Source organism: Trachurus trachurus (assembly GCF_905171665.1).
Source record: "Trachurus trachurus genome assembly, chromosome: 1".
Taxonomy (NCBI): domain Eukaryota; kingdom Metazoa; phylum Chordata; class Actinopteri; order Carangiformes; family Carangidae; genus Trachurus; species Trachurus trachurus.
Genome location: NC_139891.1, coordinates 25,878,162 through 25,892,841, shown reverse-complemented (window position 1 = coordinate 25,892,841; position 14,680 = coordinate 25,878,162). Strand labels below are relative to the sequence as shown.

General features: G+C 41.1%; 2 protein-coding genes across 2 annotated transcripts; both read right to left on the bottom strand.

Annotated features, from left to right (window-relative positions):
• Nucleotides 1-1,944: 1,944 nt before the first annotated feature.
• Nucleotides 1,945-8,435, bottom strand: plrg1 (pleiotropic regulator 1). Its single transcript, XM_083969495.1, has 15 exons — nt 8,284-8,435; nt 7,969-8,075; nt 6,809-6,945; nt 6,640-6,690; nt 6,422-6,515; nt 6,217-6,307; nt 6,000-6,101; nt 5,803-5,895; nt 4,907-5,056; nt 4,685-4,786; nt 3,726-3,828; nt 3,494-3,602; nt 3,023-3,162; nt 2,677-2,870; nt 1,945-2,579 (listed from the first exon to the last, which is right to left on the bottom strand). Exons 1-15 carry the CDS (start codon nt 8,290-8,292, stop codon nt 2,520-2,522), a joined length of 1,542 nt encoding a protein of 513 aa, XP_083825621.1. The 5' UTR covers nt 8,293-8,435; the 3' UTR covers nt 1,945-2,519.
• Nucleotides 8,436-10,065: 1,630 nt separating this feature from the next.
• Nucleotides 10,066-14,143, bottom strand: fgg (fibrinogen gamma chain). Its single transcript, XM_083976504.1, has 9 exons — nt 13,966-14,143; nt 13,828-13,878; nt 13,522-13,708; nt 13,274-13,358; nt 12,427-12,557; nt 11,885-12,018; nt 11,077-11,261; nt 10,651-10,928; nt 10,066-10,501 (listed from the first exon to the last, which is right to left on the bottom strand). Exons 1-9 carry the CDS (start codon nt 14,026-14,028, stop codon nt 10,314-10,316), a joined length of 1,302 nt encoding a protein of 433 aa, XP_083832630.1. The 5' UTR covers nt 14,029-14,143; the 3' UTR covers nt 10,066-10,313.
• Nucleotides 14,144-14,680: the final 537 nt, after the last annotated feature.

Here is a 14,680-nt window from a genome sequence, read left to right as displayed (position 1 = left end):
GTTCTCTCTCCTCATTGGATAACACTTGTATCCCACAAGGAAAATTTTCTCCTCGGGTTACAGCAGAGCAGAGTGACGGAGAGACTCGTGTTTAGGCTGAAATACTTCATGTAAGTGATTGCTGACGGAAAATAGGACTATTTAGGACTTATATTAACAAAAACATTCCACTGATATCTGCTTTAAATGTTTGTTGGCCTACACACCTGGAAAGAGAGTTTTTTGGACAGTGAGCTTTTTTCCTACATGTTGGGGATACCATGAATAAGAATATAAACTCTGTAAAGCTGTGTCTATGTGTTTGTCTTCAGGATGGCTGCAGGTGTGGAGGAGGCCGTGGTGATCTGTCCGTTCATGACCCCGGCTTACCAGGCGTCCCGCAGCTGTAAGAAGGAGCTCAACTACGCAGACACCAGGGAGGTCATCATGGTGCCCGTCATGCTGGCCAAGAACTGGGAGGCCAGTGAGTGGCTGGGACTGATCACTGCAGGTCTGCTGTGGGTGGACTTCAGGTGAGCAGCCCTATGGAGGAGGGGGACAGGTGGAAGAACATGTACAGAACAACGGTTTTGATGCTCAATATGTAATCTTAGAAGTGTGCTAGATGTTTTCTAGATACCTTAACACAGAGGAAGCTTTTGCAAAAACCTTTGACAAACATCTTCCATTCTTCTTTCTGGTATCTTCTAGGAATGCAGAAAATGACGACGAGCTCTTCGAGATGTGCCTCAGGTCTCTGGAGGAGGAGATCATGTTTAACGCCGGTCACCTCCTGGCCGTGGAGGAACCTCCCACAGAAGAGGTGGATGAGCCAAAACCACCGAAACCCTGCCTGAAGAAGAAACCAGGTCGAGCCTTTCGCCATGCCCTCTCCAGGCTCTACGTTCAGGAGTCAGGTAGATATTGGCAACAACAACAAAACAGACAATACACCCTGTGAAAACCACTTAAACGGCCGGTTTACTCAAATTACAGGCAAACAAACGCTTCTTATTCTCCTGAGCTGTTAGGACTTCTTAAGATATAAACACATATAATGGCAGTGACAGAATAAACACCAACCATAGCTACATTTTGTTTTGATTTGATGAAATTCTTGATGGTAAAAACTTTAAAAATGAAGCAGAGTGCATTAATAAACTTAGCTATGTAATAAATGGCACAAGAATACATTCTCCATCCACTACATACTTGGTACAAGATACCATTAATCAGATTTCATGAAATTATAGACCTGTAAAACATAGTGTTACCATTTTATTTTCCCAATATAAAGTCTAAATGTGATTTCAGAGCACTTGCCAATCGAGCTAGGAATAAATCCTGAGCACAGTTTTTAACTAAAGAGTTACACAAACAGGAAAAAATGTGTGTCCATGACCAGCAGCAAAATGTCTGAGATTTCTACTCCCTCTCAGACAAAAGCACGGTGGGCATAATTCTGGTTAATGCCAATTAAAAACAATAGTCATTTGTCTTTCCTGATATGGCCAAAAAAACAAAACAAAACAAGGTTTAAGGCGATATTTGAGTTTGCACAGGGTTTTTTGTTTGATTGAAGCTAGTTCCAATCATCGTTTGGAATAACATATGCTGTCATTGATATATTGTTGTTATTAAACATCTTTGCTGAGATATTATTTGGGTGAAGTGACTTTAATTTTGAAGATTGGATTTACACATTGAAACTAAACTGTACGATTAACAGGTTTTTTACAGAATGTGTTATTTTTTCAACAATGAATGTTGATCATAAACTTGCGTTTGCAGGCGAGCAGATGATCAACTCGACCAGCGACAGCAGAAACACAGTGGAGCTCGATGAGACACCTGGAGATCGCTGCTACTGGGAGGAGATCAAAGGCTCCGGCTGTAAATACTACAGAAACGTGGTGACGAACGGATACCTCGGTGAGTAGAGAAAGTCATCAGGAGTGTGAAAAATGTGTGTCTTTATTAAATGGAACAAAATAACTTTCACATTGCAAGCCAGAAAAAAAGGGGGCAATGTTTTTTTTGTTTTCCAAGCCTGTACAACTCTCGAGTCGATACAAAAGATGATTTTTCTACCAAGTTTTCAACACATGTTGTTGGTTTTGTCTGCAGGTTTGGACGTGAGCAGCAACGAGGTCCACTCCCACACCAGTCCCTCTGTGTCTGAGGAGTGGCAGCTTCTGGTGGACCAGACAGACCAGAGCCACCAGAGGGCCGTCATCATCAAGAACAAACACTCGGGGAAGTTCCTGGCCGTTCGACATGGCCGCCTCATCGGACTGACATCATATAATGAAGACTGCAAGTGGTTTTTAGAATAAAGCAGACAAATTGATTTTTTTTTTTTGTCTAAAGATGCGTTCGCCTTTGTTAAGGATGTTTGCTATGAATAAATCTGCCTGATGATAAATCACTAAACAAGCATTTTTGATGGATGTATCTACAACAGGGGGTTTGGTAGAAATAAAAAATTAACATTGTTACTGTGACAAGAGCCACAAATAATAATAATACAAATAAAATCCTTAGAATCTTTTTCTCTTGAGGATTTCTGGTTTCCAGTTGATGGGATGGCTTTCTTCTGTCTGCAAGAGAGAAGAAACACAAAACAGATTCGCTAAAGCAGCTGGAAACGAGCACAGAGACATCGACCCACTTGTGAATACCTTTCCTAAAACTTACCGCTGTGTCGTCCTCTTTGTAAACTTTAATGGTCTTGTCGGCCTCGGCGGTGATCAGTCTGCTCTCTGAGTTGTCGAACAAACAGGCGAAGATGCCCGACTCGCTGTCCAGAGACCCGGGCTGCACCGCGGCATGAATCCTCTGGAAGTTGTAGCCCGTCCTCCAGTCCCACATGTGGATGGTCCCATTGTCGGCTAAAGAGAAAACACAGATGTGTGATGTTATGTAATGTTATGTAATTGCCCCAAACGCTAATTTCTTGTCATTTCTACCTGATCAATATTTATCAGTACGTGAATAGAGGTACTTTATGTGAGAAAGCAACAGTGTAGGTAGTGATTAATACCTCCGGACACCAACACGCCATCGGAGTTCACAGCCAGAGTGTTGATGATGGCGTTGTGGCCCGACAGGTTCTGGATGAAGTTGCCGTCCGGGCACATCCACTGCTTGATGTTGTCAGCAGAACCAGATGCAAACGTGTATCTGTACAAAAAACAAAACACAGAATTTAGTCAAAGGGCTTTCTGTGCCTGGTAAACATGTTGTTCAAGACCAACTACAGCTAACGTTTATATCCACTATTAATTAACCTGGTGATTTATTTTTTGGATTTTCTTGTCTACAACAAAAAACAGAACAAGTTTCGAGTTTGTATGTTTTAGAATGATAAAAATCAGCATTAACTTGACAGGTCATTTACAGGAGTTGATCAAATATCACTGTTATCACTATTAATTTCCAGTAACCTGACTATATTATCTGGCGTGAAGAGTCACCATCTAACTCACTACACATCACACACATGTGAACTTACTGTCTGGGATGCAGCACCAGAGTTCGGACAGACTTCTTGTGGTTGGTCAGTGTCGCTCTGGTTTTTCCAGCGATCAGATCCCACAGTCTGATGGTTGAATCGTGACTTCCTGCAAAAAGTTAATTCAACATCAGCAAACACAAAGCAGCGACAGAGGAGTGGAGGCAGCAGCTACACAGAAACCAACATGGCCGATGTATTGATGAGGACTGGAGCTGTAAAACGTATTTACCGGTGATGATCTGTGGCTCTGCAGCCTGACATCTGACTGTGGCCACGGTGTTGGTGTGACCGGTCAGCGTGTGGACGTTAGCTTTGGTCCTGATGTCCCACACCTGTGTGACCAGAGAGGAAACCACATAAGTCCAACAAAACAATCCTGCAGATGCCTATTGATCATATTGATCAGTATCATGCTGAAAACATATTCAACAACATTGTTGTGTTGCGCAGCTGATTCATCTAAATGTTTGTGATTAGGACTTTAAAGGGATAGTTCGACATTTTGGCAAATTGGCCCATTGCCACAATCCCTATAGTCATAGCAGTAGGTTCATTACCTTTAATTGTCGGTGCAAGCTATTTTTAGAACGGCGGAGCAGAGCCGTGAGCTGCTCAGAGCTACGCTATGGAGGCTAATGGGATTTCTTGGTTTCCCTCATCAAACTCATAAAATACACAAATCCAACAACTCCAAAACTCTCTTGTGTGACCTGCACATTCACCACGCTATGAGATAATAACAGAACGTACAAGACAGAGTGGTTTTAGAGGTAAATGCAGAGACTGCTTGCCGAAAAACTGCACCGATGGGAACACACATCAGCGGTTTTGCATGAATTTACCTTGAAAACAACTAATCTAATCAACAATACAGGTCTCTGAGTGAGTGTGTTGCTTATTATTGTGCTACTTCTCTAAAAGGCTGTGTAATGTGGCAGGTTTAGACATCAGCAGTTATTCATCCATTCATGCCTAACATAAGAACGGACACCAATCCACCAATCCAAGAGAGCAGGAAACACACTTGGCGTCTCCAAAACAGACTCATTTCTGAATCCACATTAAAGTTTCTATACACGGTTTGACTCTGTTATGGTGGTGAAATGAGAATCTAAAATATAACCTCTCCTCCTTGTTCTGAGCAAAGACGACAAACATTTCGATCTCGTATTGCAGAGTAAGTTTTACCCTCGCTGTGGCATCTCTGCTGCACGTCACCAACACGTCAATGGTCGGATGCAGATCGAGGTCATACACGGCGCTCAGGTGCCCGTGGTAGTGCCTGATGACCTAAAAACACACATTTCTGTCATTGAAACTTCTACAAGAAATGCAACATCACAGACAACAAATGCCTCATTATATAAAGCTGTATATTGAAATCCTCTGAATAACATCATGCTGCGTTACCTTGTTGTACTCCAGATCCCAGCATTTGACCTGCTTGTCTTCACCGCAGGAGAACAGGTAGGGGCTGCGGGTGCTGACCGCCACGCCGCGCACCGTGCTGATGTGTCCGGTCAGAGAGAGCTTCAGCTTCCCACTGGCCAGGTCCCAGATCTGTCACAACAAACATTGTTCCAGTCATATTAGGATCATCATACTGTAGAAGACTGCCACCTTGAGGCGACATGAGGGATATTGTCATGAAAGGTGAAGGACACGGGACAGAGCAGAAAACTCAAAAAGGGCTAAATACTGAACATGGTAGACACACAAGCAAAAATGCCAAGATTATCTTTCTTTTATTTTGATTTCTCAACATCAAGATGACCAAAGGATAACTTTTCTGTGGCATCTTTGTTATTATATGTGAAGGTCTATACGCAGAATAATTACCATACTTTCCGGACTATAAGCCGCTACTTTTTTCCCCGCCCCGGTGTCCCAGCTCTCGTCTCTGCACACAAACGCGCTCCGTAACCCGTAATCTTTTGTTCATGATGGTTAAGACTACACAAACACACGCCGTAACATCGTATATGTCATGTAATGTTATCCGGTCGCTCCATTTATTGATTTCTTGCCGGCTTCGTTGTCAACAAATGCACATGGGCGTGAGGAGCGTAACCAAAACAGCGGAAAAGCGAGCGGACTTGCACAGTTCCCTACTGTCTTTCTGTGTAAATATCTCATGTTACAACATGAAAACCTGCGGCTTATATTCAAGTGCGGCCTATATATGTATTTTCTTTTCAAACTTAGCTGGTGCGGCTTATACACAGGTGCGCTCCATAGTCTCAAAAGTACGGTAATCAGTTAAATATCTGACAGAGAAAGTTGTTGTTGTCGTCCACTTTTCTCACCTTTATGGTTCTGTCAGCGGATCCTGTGACAAACCACTGATTCCCAGGCTCCACGGCAATGGACCTCACCCAACCGAGGTGACCACTGATGACCTGTCAGACAGAACAGACGTCATCAGGCCTGACTTAAAAACACGGGTATTTCATGTATGTCTGCAAAGGAAAAGGAAAACACTGGGAAAATGATGTGTAGTTACCCTAAACAGTTTCCATGGTGGATGCCACTGAGGTTTGGGCATGGTTGGTGCTTTCCTCATGAGAGCAGAGTTTCTGGTGCCGCCTCCTCCTTCCAGGAGTGACTGAAATTTCCAATAATAATAATCCATTATCAACTCTGCACTTTGTTAAGAAATTATTAAGTGGGGATAATGAGGATATCACATAAACTGAACGTGGAAATCCTCTGCGACCTACCACGGCGGTCGAGTGGGGGTGAACTCTCTCTGCTGCTCCTGCGTGTCGGTGGATGTCACCAACGCTGGCTGCTGTGCGGCTTATATCCTGCCTGTGATTCAGTTACACAAGAAAAAACAACTGATTATTGTTCTATAAGTGTTTATGACAAACGGTCAATTATCCATAATCAATTTCTCCTATGTGGTGGAGTGTAAATGTTCACCTGGCTTGTGAAGGTGGCAGAGCCAGTGCCATCGAGAGGACTCCTCCGTCACTGGGATTCCTGTGCATCTTTGTGTCCGCGGTCAAGGCCACTCCTGTTGAGAGAGACACTGGTGTGACACTCGCAACGCAACAACAGTGCAATATGGTGAACAAGCTCATAAAGCTCATAAAACTCAGAAACATGCAGATTAGTTCAATTTAGAGCATCGTACTTACCAGGTCCAGAGGGGTAAGCATGTGTCCCGGCGATCAGGTATTCTGGGTCATCTTCAAATACACATTATAAACAAAAACATAAGTATTCACGAACAGAAAGAAATGGTTTAAGTGAACTATGACAGGTAAATTAAGACTAATTGTCATGCAGTGTTTGTTTCCTCCTCACCTGGCTGCGTGTAGCTCTGTTGGCTTAGCATGCTGCCTGGAAGAAGTGAGACTCTCTCTTTGCATTCCTTCAGGACCGGCATGTGTAAGACGGCATCGTAATCCGCTTTCAGTTTCACACCCATCTTCATTTTGTGGCTGCAAATACAGGAGACGATGAGAATGAGCATCCAATAGTGATGATATGATCTCATCGTGTTGTTATTTTACAGGACAAAACATGAGACTTTTGTCTGATACAGTGCATAACACTGGCACAAACAAGGAGAGAAAATCCTCTCTGCTGTGTCACACATGTAACTTTATATAACAATACTTACTTGTTGATTATGCGTGCAATTATTATTACTATTTTTTAATTTTCATTAGTTCTTTGCCAAAAGTCTGAAACCCACCATGGTTATTGACATAAGAAAGCAGCACTGTTCAATTTTATCACATATTAATCATTTCTGCATGGCTCTATGTAAATTGCTCTTTGGTAGACAAACTTTTGCACACAGCAGTAAAATATTACCCCACCTATTCATTATCATGCCTGTAGAGTAGCTACTTATAATAAATGCACAAACCATATAACAGTATCAATAATATAAATGCCAGAAACTAGTATGCTGCACAATATGTAAAAAATATCATACTGCAATAAGGCCATACAGGCAGATATAACTACTGCTGTATGTAATTGTGATTTTGCTTCTTATTTTCGCTAAGGATACTGTCAGTCCTAAGATAAAGTGAGACTCGTCAGCTGATTTCTTTGGAAACATGAAAGGGAAACACTCCTCTGCCTGTATCCTCCTTTGTTACACAACTTTCAATAAACTACTCGACATTATTCTAAGACATTTATTATGGTTGTTCATTATTGTCTCAGCCTCGATATCAACATTATTACTCGAGTATAAATTAAAAGTATCAGATGATAAATGTACCGGTAGTTGAGTATAAAGTGTGGTGTCGGCGTCTAAACTCTGGGGGAATGGATCTTAGAAGTAGCATGAAATGTAAATACTGAAGTAAAGGAGAAGTAGGAGAGACCGAGGAGAGTTTCAAGAACCGTAAAAGCGTTGAAAGGATTACAGTACAATGCACAGTAAAAAGGCTGTTTTTTGTTGTTGTTTTTTTGCTGCAGGTTTAAAAGTAAAATACCAGATTTACCTTTCTTCGTCCAGTGCGATGGATTTCGCATGGTCGGACACAAACATATCATGGGTCCTTTTGAGAGACCTGAAGACCAGAGTGTGGACCGAGTGTTTCTGGACATCCTGGGGAGAAAAAACAAACATGCGTTTTATTCAATAGTATATTTTAATTCACTCCATAATTTACTACGTGTTTTCCTGAGGAGAAAACACAACGTTACTGCAACGCTCTCCAGTGAATAGCCGGGGCCCAACCCGGTGGCTGCCCGTGCGGCAGCGCGTGAGCGGGAGCGAAGAAAAAGGCACGAGGGGAGATAAAACATCGACCTACCTCCGTCATGGTGGCGTTTTAATATCCAGATGTGACACCCCGGCTGAAGAAAATACTATTTCTGAATATATATCGCTTGGCCGCAGTCGAAAATTGTATCACAAACGTAAAAACATGACCACCACTTCCACCACCACAGACTGACGACTGGGTGACCCGGAAGTAAACAACACCAAGCAGACGCTGGAAATAGGACATCGCCTCCTGTCGGCCGGGATGGCAAGCTGCTGCTACTCTGTTAAACTAAAGGAACAAAAACACTTTCTCCAAGGAAAATCTAATCGTCGATAATAAAGTAGTATTATCAAATACAGTATTTTTACTGATACCATTGTAATACAATGAATGCAGTTTGAGTGAGTGCAACTTATTGTGACCACAGGTTACAGTTTGATTGTCCTGCCTTGTGTACCAGGTCATGTTTGCCCTACAAAGTACAGAGATCAATGGCTTTCCAATGTTTCAGTGGCAAAAAAAAAAGAAAAAAAGAAAAAAATCCAGGGACTGGTGTGTGGGTTGCCATGTTTTGGCATAAAAGGACATTTTAGGAGATACAATTCTCAAAAACAGCAGCTGACCTCAGGGACTCTCAGGAGTCCCGGCCTTGCATGGTCTTTATGCAAACACTAAACGTTAGGCCATACAAAGGCATTTGCCATCTTGGCACAACCATCTACACTGTGCCAGCTGGAATTTGGACTCCACAAGTGATGCATGGGCACAAGTAGTCCTACACAATGCAAGGTAAATAAACTGTTCGAATGTGAATCATGATGACAAGAGGAATGTCCCGATAAGAGCTGATAACGAAGAGTTGTTTTGGTGAGGTTTTGCTGTTGTAATGTTGAAAATGTAATCATGATTCCTGCCAGTTCATCTTCATCAGTTCAACTGAAACTGACATTCTTGGCTCTGGCTGTCCTGGAAAAATAAGTGTGGGTTGCTTTTATTCAACCTGTCTGGGCCGAGCTATGAAGTGTGACTTTGAGCTTTTGGTGAGGAAAATAAATACCAATCTGCTCGGCTGAATTTTAAGTAAAAGAAAATTGATTATATACTTCCTAAATTTATACAGGAATATTTCCAAGTGGCCTCATGAAGTGCTTTGAAGATCACTCATTGTGCTGGTCAATAGTTTTTAATTATTAATTTCATGGAGACAAGAGGCAGCTGATTGATTGCACTTTGCTGCTTTTTAAAGAAAAGAAAAGAAAATTAATTTTCGCCATGTTTCTTTTAATGTATTTAAATTGCTTTCTGTGAAGACAAATTGCTCATCAATAAAATAAAATAAAGCTCTTTATTTGAATACAAAACAAACATGCTTGTGTCCATGTGTGGGTGTTTGTAATCTTATATGACCTGTTGTCAGTAATCCAGAGACACGTGTACACTGAGAGGAAAACTAAATCACAGGTTCTGCACTAAATATACTACATTCAAAGAAACTCATAGATTATGATTGTTGACACTCATTCTATACCCTTAGCAGATGATGTGGACAGAAATACTTATATTTAAGATAATATTTAGTACAGGGCGGTAGGCCTACCCTGCATTGCATGTGTAGCCTACTATGAAAAAACATTTAAGGGTATTGCAGAGTCATTTCAGACACATCATCTTTTAGCATTTTTGAATTTCTTTTTTTCCTGAGACATGAAGTCTCAGTTTGATATTGTTTTATACAACAGCTGTTTGCCATATGGACTTTGTGAGGTGTTTCCAGACTGGCGCCAACTTAGTCCAAAGGCTGCCCAGTGAAGAAAGGACAAAACCATATCTGGTACAGAAAAGACATTTATTTATTCAGTGCTCAAAACAACACTGACGAAGGAAACGGAAATGACAACATCAGTGTCCAGCTGGGTCAGATCACCAAAGCATGCAAACATCACATGGAGACAAATCACAAACCAGACATGTTATTTGATCAACAGTGGCGTCAGGGTTGTTGCGCTGGACGCATTCAGTATTGACTTCAAGCATGTGCGTTTACTTTACTTTTTTTTTTTTTTTTTTCTTTTTTTTTAATTATCTCCAAGTCCACCAAACTGTTTCACACCGGCCTGCTGTCCGCCGCCTGCTGCGATGCGGTTGAGGGGGATGATCTTCATGGTGGTCTCTTTCAGGGAGTACCAGCGGTTGTGCCATGTGACCCAAATGATGCCGTTGTCGAAGCCGTATTCACCTGCGTCCTTTTCTGTGTACCTGCCACCTGGATGAACAGAGCACAGCGCAGTTTTAGACAAGGCCTCAAAGGAGTTTGCGCTGTAATATGTACTCGGATGAGGGTTTTGGATGATGCACTGTGGGTAATTTGTTAATCACAACATCATGAGCATCTGTCAGAGTATGTGGTCTTACCCTGGTAGTATTTGCCGTTCAAATGTGCAGCGTGACATCTGTTCATCCACCAGCCAGAGCCGTCCTGCTGAGCACAGCTTCCGTCGTACTTGTCGTTGTCCTTGTCGCTGGTGCTGAACTGCATGCCGTTGTGGGATGTGTAGAACTTGTCGCTGGGGTCATCTCCAAAGTCAAAGCCATCAAAAGCATCGCCAGCGTCACCACCAAAGTAGTAACCGTAGGTGAGACGGTAATTGTCGGCCTCTGATCCCAGTCTGAACATGTTGTAGTCGGCATACCTGGAGGAAGGAGGGCACATAGGAGTGTTTTGCTTAGTCATCTTTTCCTTCCTCCTCATCATCTGGGGGTCATGTTTGCTGTGTAATTGACTGTATTTGCTCTCCTCTTATATAATCTGTTATCGTACATGTGTGCGTGTTTACATACCTTTTGTTGCCCTCCCAGTCAACAAGCTCTATCCTCAGCACAGTCGGGATGGTCCCACTGGCGGTCAGCAGATGCATCTTCTCGTTACCGAGCCAGAACTCGGTGGTGTCGTCCGGTGAGAGATAGCCAAAGCCCTCCTTGTACTGGACCCAGTCTTTGTTGAAGTCCAGACTGCCGTCACGTCTCTGTGCAGACACAAATATAATTGGAGAGTCAAAATGTGTTGTTGAGGCGAAAGAACTTAATGTTATTTAATGTTTAATTAATGTTTCTCCAGTTGGTCAACAAAACATTTCCCTAATAATTCTGTATGTAACTAGAGAGAGTGGCTCATTAAGTGGCTCACTCACTGTGTGAACATTTTCAAATTAAGCTTTGTTGTGGCCTTGTCATCTAGGTCTATCAAATAATCATTAGCTATGATTGAAAGTCAGACATCTAAGGACCTACACAACAGCCCTCAGCAACATTTTATTATAAAAGAATATGTTTATGTTAGAGTTAAACTAGGCTATACCACCTTAAATATGTTTGCTTTGCCAGTCTGGGATTATGAAAGTGGGCATTGCACTTTTATTTTAAGGATCCAAAGTAAATATTGACCTAAACCTCCTATATATTAACTATAGTACAGCCCCAACTTTGCCTCCTTAATGACTTTTGTGCAGTCTCTTGACGGTCGTATCAGGCGCTTGCATTCAGGGGCGACAGCCAGATCAATAGCATGTAATCTATTACTATCAACTTGTTTTACAAAATAATAAAATAATGGAAGCAGTGCAAGTGCATTTTTCTCAGGTACACATACCCTCTGTAACACCGTGAAGCCACGTCCAAATTCATCAATCTCACAATAGACCAGGAACTGCTCAGTGGCTTTGACAGGCCTCACGTAGTAAAGACCGCTCTTAGTGGCACCTTTGTTTGCAATATCCTGGCAATCTGATTAAAAAAATGGACAAGAAAAGGAAAAGAAGATGAGAAAGGATAGTTCAACATCACTGAGTATGTTACAATAAAAGCAAGGTTAAAAAGATATCTGGTTGAATCCTTAAACTCCTTTGATGCTGTTAATGGTAAATCCTAAATGAAATAATCAGCTTTATTTCACAATTACATTTAAAGTGACTTTGTCCACATTTACTTTAAAGTTAAAAAGTTCTTTGAAATGAGGTCAAAACAAATTACATCTGGAATAAAACTGTTTACTTTGCACTGATGCACCTTATTGATCTCAGTCTCTAACTAAACACTGAACAAGGACAAACGGTGCTCAGACGAGGCAGGATTGGGAAACCTCTTGTGAAATGGGAATGGCCCGAGGGTCACAGATCTTTTTTTTTTTTTTACCTGTTCCTGTGATGGGTTGGATCTCAACTGAGTCTTGGCAAGGCTCATCGCATCTCTGCTGCAGCTGAATGGAGGCTTGTTTCAGTTCTAACATTCTCCTCTCGTTAGATGAAATGAGGTTCTGAAGTTCACTGGGAAGAAGGAAACAATACAATACACTCATCACACACAAGAAGATGGGAAAGCAGTAGCGGCAAACATAAAAAAAAAAAAAAAAAAAGACAAATCAAATTTGGAAAAGTGGCATAATCAAATTGAATTGCCTTAAATAAAGTCAGCACATGAGTCTGAGCTCACAAGTGTATAAAGGTGAGTGGGAGTGGGTGGGTGGCAAATTGCCCAATGATCTGTGTTAGGTTGGCGTGCAATGACCCGAACGCGTGGGCAGTAGAACCAGTTCAGCTATGTCAAAACAACATGTATTCAATATCATTTGATGCAATCAGATTATCATTACCTATATAGCTTCATGAGAGAGAGGCATTTTTACATTAACACTGGTAGAGATGGAGTATTTTATATTCTTCACATACTGTTAAAAGTACAATGCATCAAAAGGTATAAGCTGTTTATTTCTTTGTCCAGGGATACTTTAATGTGAAAAGTGATTCGTGCCTTAATCGGTGAAACAAATATCAGATGTCATGTCCTCATCTGCTGCTATTTTTTTAAAAACATCTGTACATACTATATTACACTATCTATTCATCCATTTTTATCTTTTGCAATTTTGTTGTATTTGACATGTATTTTGCATTTCATTTGTAATGTCCACTTTGCAGTTGTTACACCGAAGAACTAATAAACGACTATTGCATCATATCTTATTGCAGTTGAAGTAACTTACAAAATTTGTTGCTCCTGTGCAATGATGGTCTTGTCATAGCGAAGGATATCATCCATCATGCTTGATGCCTTTTTGACGTATGAGTCTGAAATGAAGGTTCAATATCAGCAGTAGATTAATAACAGTTATACAACACTTTCAATACATGCAACTGTTTGTTTATAATAATAATAATAATAATAATAATAATAATAATAATAATAATAATAATAATAATAATAATAATAATAATAAAAGAACACATGTACCTTGTGGGGAACTCTTCTGAGCTGCAATAGTAGAGTCTTTCATGTAGACAATTTTTTCTTCAGCCCCCTGGGTCAAATTAGCGATTGTTTCCAGTTCTCTTTGCATATTGTCTAAATCCCTGGTCGTTCTTGAAACGTACGGCAGTAGGTAATCTGCCACTCCACATGTTGTAGGACAGTATTGTCCCTAAGTGCACATAAAGCAAATAAAGAATATCAATGATGCTGTGTTAATCAATAGACACATTTGCACAGCAAGCGTAAAAAAGTTATTTTTACAGTCTAGTTTATTTATTGTTTACTTACAAAGCCATCATTTGGGTTGCAGACGGGTGAGAGGCTGTCTCCTCTTATTTGCTGCACACAAAAAAAGGACAAAATGATTTAAATTGATTTTCCACTCAAGAGAAACGCATCGGTTCTAAAAGTAAACCGGGGACTTACTGCTGAAGTGACGGAGAAAAGTAACAAAAGTCCTCCTGCTGTTTCGAGAAGTGATGGAGCCATGTTGTTTTAGCCACCAGTTGTGGTCTTGTCTTCTTGGAGAATGAAGTGCAGCCTGACTCTGCGGGATATTTATCTGAACAGGGTCATCAGTTCAGTGTTCGATAAGGGGTTCAAACGCAAACATCCCACTCACTCTGTTCAGACAAGGCTGTGACTCAAATGTCCAACCGTCGTCATTTCCAGTATTCGGTGGGATCTGTCAACTGACCGATCCCACTGACTGACAGTATACAGCTGTATGTGACTCATCGCCAAACTGTATATTTAGCTGCAACTCTGTGTCCGGAAAGGTGACACGGCAAATCCAAAAGAATGACGACGCATCTTTGTGTGCAATGACACTTTTTTTTACCTGGACGACGACCAATAAACCTACGGGCAGTGTATTTACCTTTTCTTATTCATCTAATGACAAATATCAAAGATGGCATCATGAGTCACTGTTAGCAGACATGAAACATTAAAACATGTCTGTGCAGATGTGCTAATGAATAAACAAATGAACTGGCAGATGTCAGTTAAAATTTCCTGCGATTAAGTCCATTTCTATCAAAAATAAAATGATGATGATGCTGGAAATTGAATTTTTGGATTGAAAATAAGAATATGTCTCTATTGTTCCCTTACTTTAACTAAGAAGTCATGAATGTTA

What these genes read in the sequence shown, in the direction of transcription:
- plrg1 (XM_083969495.1), bottom strand. An exon ending in GGGATCTGGAGTACAACAAG is followed by an intron (nt 4,787 to 4,906) that starts GTAACGCAGCAT and finishes GTGTGTTTTTAG; the next exon opens with GTCATCAGGCACTACCACGG. An exon ending in ACAAAGAGGACGACACAGCG is followed by an intron (nt 2,580 to 2,676) that starts GTAAGTTTTAGG and finishes TCTCTCTTGCAG; the next exon opens with ACAGAAGAAAGCCATCCCAT.
- fgg (XM_083976504.1), bottom strand. Translation starts at nt 14,028, where the DNA reads ATGGCTCCATCACTTCTCGAAACAGCAGGAGGACTTTTGTTACTTTTC. An exon ending in GACTGGGAGGGCAACAAAAG is followed by an intron (nt 10,929 to 11,076) that starts GTATGTAAACAC and finishes TCCTTCCTCCAG; the next exon opens with GTATGCCGACTACAACATGT. An exon ending in GAACGGCAAATACTACCAGG is followed by an intron (nt 10,502 to 10,650) that starts GTAAGACCACAT and finishes CTGTTCATCCAG; the next exon opens with GTGGCAGGTACACAGAAAAG.